The 6,783-nt window shown below is 41.2% G+C and overlaps 1 protein-coding gene across 1 annotated transcript; it reads right to left on the reverse strand.

Annotated features, from left to right (window-relative positions):
* Window positions 1-2,725: 2,725 nt before the first annotated feature.
* Window positions 2,726-6,489, reverse strand: gata1a (GATA binding protein 1a). Its single transcript, XM_044023152.1, has 6 exons — window positions 6,043-6,489; window positions 4,506-4,734; window positions 3,911-4,411; window positions 3,426-3,571; window positions 3,154-3,279; window positions 2,726-3,075 (listed from the first exon to the last, which is right to left on the reverse strand). The coding sequence occupies exons 2-6, from the start codon at window positions 4,717-4,719 to the stop codon at window positions 2,788-2,790; spliced, it is 1,275 nt and encodes a 424-aa protein (XP_043879087.1). The 5' UTR covers window positions 4,720-4,734; window positions 6,043-6,489; the 3' UTR covers window positions 2,726-2,787.
* Window positions 6,490-6,783: the final 294 nt, after the last annotated feature.

The following is a 6,783-nucleotide window of genomic DNA, read 5'->3' on the forward strand; positions in this document are numbered from 1 at the left end:
GTTTAGTATAATGCGTCCAAAATGTGACAAAATGTCATAGTTTAGTATGGTCCAAAATGTGACAAAAATGTCAGGTATGTCAATGTCATAGGTCGGTATGTAGGTCAAAAATGTCATAGGTTAGTATGTCGTCAAAATGTGACAAAAATGTCATAGTTTAGTATGTAATCGAAATGTCGACAAAATGTGACATCATAGGTTAGTATGTGGATCCAAAAGTGACAAAAATGTCATAGTTAGGTATGTGGGTCAAAAAGTGACAAAAATGTCATAGTTTAGTATAGATGAAAAAGTGACAAAAATGTCATAAAATGTCATAGGTTAATGTGACAAAAAATATCATAGGTTAGTATATTAAGTCAAAAGTGACAAAAAGTCATAGGTTAGTATGTCATCCAAAATTTGACAAAATGTCATAGGTTAGTATATAAGATCCAAAATTTGACAAAAATGTCATAGTTTAGTATGTAGATCTGAAATGTGACAAAAATGTCATGGTTAGTATAATGGGTCAAAATGTGACAAAAATGTCATAGTTTAGTATGTAGTCAAAAGTGACAAAAATTTCATGGTTAGTATGTGGAGTCAAAATGTGACAAAAATCCAAGTTTGGTATTTAGTCCAAATTGTGACAAAAATATCATGGTTTAGTATGTGGTTCAAAACTCACAAAAATGTCATAGTTTAGTATGTCGTCCAAAATGTGACAAAAATGTCATAGTTTAGTATGTCGTCCAAAATGTGACAAAAATGTCATAGTTTAGTATGTCCTCCAAAATATGACAAAATGTCATAGTGTCACAGAAGTTTTTTTAGAGATTTTTGTGATAATTTTTCTGGATCTCAGCAGAGTGTGTCACTGTAGGGCAACGCCCATGCAATACACACTCACAAAATCTGAAAACGTCAAAAAAAAAGTACAAAATTTAAACTGTGATTGTATAAAAACTGTAATATGTATCAAAACGTTGACTTAGATGAGAAAAGTCCCAGGTCTTGGGACCCATTTAAAGTTATAATCACGTTTCTACATTAAAGTATGACGACAATGTGATGCTCCAAAGTGGTTTTTTTTTATTGATTTTTGTCGCCATGGTTACTTTAAAGTCTTATAAAAGTCATAGCACACCATTAAGCTGCACATTTTGAATAAAGATGTGTGGGGGTTTTCTCAAACCTGTGGAAGGGGGTTACGTGGCGAAAAACAGGAGGAAGAGGAATAATATCAAGCAGAATATGCGCCAAGCAGATTACAATAGATGCTTGCGCTGTACGGGGAGCCAGTGTAGAGAAGCTCACACTGGAGTTATATGGTCTCTCTTTCTCGTTCCTGTCAGAACTCGTGCTGCAGCATTTTGAGTTAACTGAAGGGTTCTAACAGACTTGTTGGAACATCCTGATAATAAAGGGTTACAGTAATCTAATCTAGATCTAACAAAAGCATGCACCAGTTTGTCAGCATCCTGTAAGGACAGAATGTTTCTAATTTTCATAACCTTTTACCTTAACCTAATAATAACTAATCTTACAGCATATCTTCACCTTAAAATGTAATTATCAGGAAGTCCCCATAATGTGACTGTAAACAGATTTAGGTCCTAAATACCTGGAAAACACACACACACACACACACACACGTACAGATGATTTTCAGATTTGCACGGTATGAGTTCACAATTGATGACATTTTGTTTTTTTTTCCTCCCTCCTTGTTGACACAGTTGCTTCTGGTGACTCTTGTGAGTTTGGTGTGCAAATAGCTGGAGTGCAGTGCACGGTGCCCCACTGTCACTAACTGACAGGGAGTGGGTGAGTGATGGTGCCAGCAGCAGGTGGATGCTTTGGTGTCTGCAGCCTCAGTGATAAGTTATCAGTCACCTCCCAGTCCTGAGCGAGCTGCCATACCCTGTTACTGCTGCTCAGCACAAACATGCACCACACTCCAGCTCGGTGTGCTGTTATTTGTATGACATTTCAAATGAAATGAAGCAATGACATTTGATTTATGAGAAACTGTTCTATCTGCTGAACTCTCTGAGTTAACCTGAGTAAACCATGACTACCTCCACCTATAGACAAAGATTTCAGAAGAAATAAAATGCGATGATGTCATATCACACACGTTGTTATCTGTCATAATGAACACATATACAAACATGTGTATGAACATTTATACAAACATGGGTGTGAATATGTATACAAACATGTGTGTGCGTGTGTGTGCGTGTGAATGGAAGCACAAAGCTAAAGCAGGTGAAAGTGTTGCACTTAAGTGGAACACTTGTTAGTTGTGTGGCGTGTAGCATTTGCATAACCACCATGAACAATTACACTGTAAAAGTGGAGCTGTGGCTGCACAAAGAGGCTGTTATATTATGTGAGAGCCGGGGTATGACATCTGAACTGTGGTCACTTTTACTTAACTGAACTGATGAGCTGATAATTCTAATGACTAAAAACAAAAAGCCTTTCAAAACTCCAGCACAATGACTCACCCACATTTATTTATTTATGTATTTTCTCTACATAGTTTAATATCAGTTATGCAAATACGTGAAACAGAATCCAAAAACTAAGATCTAATTTCACATTATGTATCATGGAGACACACATACGGCTGCAGCAGGATTGTATTTACAGCTGAAAGAACTGTGTTCACATGCGCAGCACACACAGAAATCTCACAATAATAAACAACCATACAATAAAATACAGTGGGAAAACACCTGCAAACATACTCTATATACAAATCCACACAGATCACACAGCGGACTGTCCCCGAGCCGCTCACACGAGTGTGGGCACCATGCCGGGGTTGAGGTGGTGTGTGTAGGGTAAGGAGGCAGACGAGTGCAGAGGGGAGGGAGCAGGGTGGAGGTGTGGTGAGTGGCTGTAAGTCAGGAGAGTCCCGGGGCCGAAGGAGAAGGGCCCACCGTTGTCATCAAGAGAAGATGGCTGAGCCACCTCAGAGTACTGCTCTAACATAGCCACCTTCTTGCTCTTCTTGTTCTTGTTAGAGACTTTCCTGTTGCGAGTTTGAATGCCGTCCTTCTTCATGGTGAGGGGTCGATTGACCTGGGAAGTGCAAGCAGATGGGAAGTGTGAGTGTTCTGCAGCCGTTTGTTCACGATAGACTTTTACTGATCGACTCACGTTGTGCAGTTTAAAGTAAAGTCCACAGGCGTTACACACAGGCTCTCCGTTGGCGTTGCGTCTCCAGAGAGTTGTCGTGCTCGTGTGACAGTTGGCACACATCGTACCTGCTCTCTTGCTAACAATCTGAAACACAAAGAAAGAAAGAAAGAAAGAAAGAAAGAAAGAAAGAAAGAAAGAAAGAAAGAAAGAAAGAAAGTGACTAAATGATCAACATAATAGTTTAGTTATTTATTTTAAAGAGCCAGTCAATGGCTCTCAGTGGATCATACCATTCTTTTCTTGGGCTGGATTAGAGGTCTATTTTGGCCGTTCATTTTATGGTACAATCCACAGGCATTGCACAGGTAATGGCCTGTACCATCACGACGCCACAGAGGGGTAGCTGTGGCTCCGCAGTTCACGCACTCTCTGGCCTCTGTTCAGTGTAATAAACGCATCGTTATTACTTCACGACAATATGTTTATTCATATATAGTTTTTTTCATAAATTTACATTTTTAAAACAGAATCCTTTATTCAACTAATTTGCCCAGTTGTCATGGAAATGCAGACATAACAATGTCTAAGTAAATAGTCATTTATCCAAGTTTATCCAAGTCAACATTGAAATGTCTTGCACATGTACACACCCACATTTCTATGGAAACTAGGCAACTCCATCATCTACTGAGGAGAAACATGAAAGTCAAAGTTCCACAACAGCCACTAAATTGACCTTGTGGTGAGATCCACTGGTGTCTCAGGGCGTCCTCACCTGGAGTGGATATCCTCATCTTGTTGCGGAGTTTGGGAGAGTATGCAGGGTTGATCCAGGTCCCGGGGCTGGAATACAGAGCAGCGGAGCCGTACTCCTGCGGACCTGTCACGTACGAGCTGTAGGGACCCAACATGTGTGTGTGGGAGTGGGGTGATGGCGTGTACATACTCCCAGCCGCTGGAGTCAGATTCAGAAAGCTGTTGCTCATGCTCGACCCCCCCAGAGGGCTCAGACGTTCCACCTTTAGGGCGTCTTGGAGCACGGGGCTTTCTCTGTTCTCTCTGCCGGGAGAAGAGGATCCTTCTCTGGAGGTGGTGAAGGAGGACGAGACGGGAGTGTAGAGGGAAGCCGGGGTGTGTGAGTGCAGCGGGGTCTTGGCGAGAGGACTGCTGCTCCATGTTGAGGCTGAGGCGTAGGGTGAGCTCAGGGAATGGCTGACAGGACTGTCCAGCAGCTGGAGGTTACTGAGGAGGCTCGGCGACGTGAACACCGGTCGAACTTTGAAAAGAGGGGCAAAGCAGATGAAGTCAGATCATGATTGAGAAGGAGGATGTAGAGGTGAATGTGACGGAGTGACAGTGACAGCACTGACCCGAGCTGTGTCTGTAGGTTGACGATGCTCGACTCAGGCTTGGGTTGGAGAAGAAAGAGGGGAGGCCAGTGTAGTCCGTGTCCTGACTGGAGAAGAAGACCTCACCCTCCTCCACAGAAGGCAGCAGCCCGGGCTCAGAGGAGAAACCAGCCAGAGCATCTGAGCTGAGCAGTGCTGGAGACACCCAGTGAGTCTGGTCTGACGAATCCTCCATGCTGACAGGGAAACACTGTAGTACACGTGCGAGAAGCCGATTTTCACACAATTATGTTCCTCAACCTCCACATTGTTACATTGTGAACCAAAGAAATACTATATTCAGTAGCAGCTGAGTGATTTAGAGTGACTTTGAAGCAGATACATTATCACTTCAACCAATACACCAGTGTAAGATGAAGTTAACAAGGACAAGATCTCTGGACAGCAGGTCTCTTTAAACTTCCTTTTCTAGGATCCTCATTTGACTGTGGCTGAAAGTAATGACTAAAATAAATGGATCTATAAATGTGTTGTTGCACCCAGTGACCAAACGGTTATTCAGTGGTCCTTCTACAATGGGTGTGTCAGAGAAGCAAGAGATAGGCGTCCTCAGGGAGGACAACTAAAAATACAAACAAGAAACACTGATGGTGTGTTTGTAAGCATATGAAGTCAAAGTCAGCAAAGACTGTGTGTGTGTGTGTGTGTGTGTGTGAATTAGAGTTAGTTAAGTTTGCACATGCGCCAAAAAACTACAGTGAATTTGACTTCTGCAATTAAGCCATTCTTTTTACACACCAGTAGCCAGGTGCAGGATCAGTGGGCGATTGAATGCCTTGCTCAGGGGCACCCTAACCCTTGACCAGTCCCGGCGACCCTCCAATTGCAATGTGTGTGTGTAGATATAAGTGTGTTTAAATCTTAGATCTGCAAAAGTCTAGACCACCACTGGATCTGTCAAATTATCTCTCAGTGTTCATCTTAAAAATAACAGAAAAATACGTAAAATATGTAAAAAAAAGCAACAAAAAAACTGGTTAAAGTGTCAATTAGTTAGTTTGATTTACATTTGAACTGTAGCACAGCCCTGATTAATGTTCCCGGTAAACCCTGTGTGTGTTGGTTTGTTGAGGCTCAGTCTGATAAACGTGAGAAAATCTGATAAACAACATTATTGTGAGGCTAAATACATCCAGACACCCAATGATAAATATAAATCTGTTCAATGTCATGTAAAAACATTAAGGGGAACGTGATATGAGCACGATATGCTGGATTATTGTACAGAGAATTAGAAATTTAAATGTAATTCTCAGACAAAGAAACACGGTAGATAAACTTTAATGTATGTATGTGTAATCGTTTTAAAACAAAGAATATGGTTTCATAGATGATATATTTGAGCATAACAATCGTTTGATTTAACTGTAAGATATTAAATAACAATACATTTAACCCTTAATAGTTTAACAATGCACAAAAGTGCAGTCTTTAGTGTTTTTAACCAGCCATTTATTGGACAGCACTGCACAGAGAGTGAAGGGTTAGGGTGACCTACCTGAGTGAGTGTCACAGGTGAGCAGATGACGAGTGCAGCACAACTCAGAGATAAAGGAACACAGCACAGGTGATGAGCCGACGTCTCCAAGAACAACTTCTCCAACCTCCTGCAAGTGCGGGGCTAAGAGATGTTCATGGGAGGGGTTGAGTTCAACTTTGCTGAAGGACACACCTCTTTAGTTCGAGAGAGACAGAAGTTGCACACGGAAGAGCCGACGCTGTCATTCATTTGCAAAATGCCACAAATGAAGTCGGATGAAGTTGTTTTCTTGTCCTTGTCTAAAGCGAAGTGTGTGAGGTGAAGGTGTCAGTGTGAACGCTTGCTTTCCCTGCTCTTCCTGTTAGAGCTGCATTGTGGTATTGATAACACAAAGAGAGCTCCATTTATGAGATTCAGTTTTCGTACATGCATACATGACAGTGTCAGCTGTATATATAAAGGTAAAGGTAATAAATTGCGTACATAATAAGTGTATTAACTGGTCCATAGACATACACAGTGTAGTGGCTGATGCTGCATCGTATGAAAAACAAGTGACACTTGTGGGGATGTGGTGTCACATACAGATTGACAGATGATCTGATTAAGATATATTAATTATATACATATACATATAAATGAGCAAACGATATCTATTTAATGTGAAACTATATATTGTATATATATTGTATTCATATGCACACATTATCCGTCCACTCACTGCATGGAGACCTGGTGAAGACGACTGGAGTTCAAACC

The sequence above is a fragment of the Solea senegalensis genome, linkage group LG4, assembly GCF_019176455.1.
Source record: "Solea senegalensis isolate Sse05_10M linkage group LG4, IFAPA_SoseM_1, whole genome shotgun sequence".
In the NCBI taxonomy this organism is placed as follows: domain Eukaryota; kingdom Metazoa; phylum Chordata; class Actinopteri; order Pleuronectiformes; family Soleidae; genus Solea; species Solea senegalensis.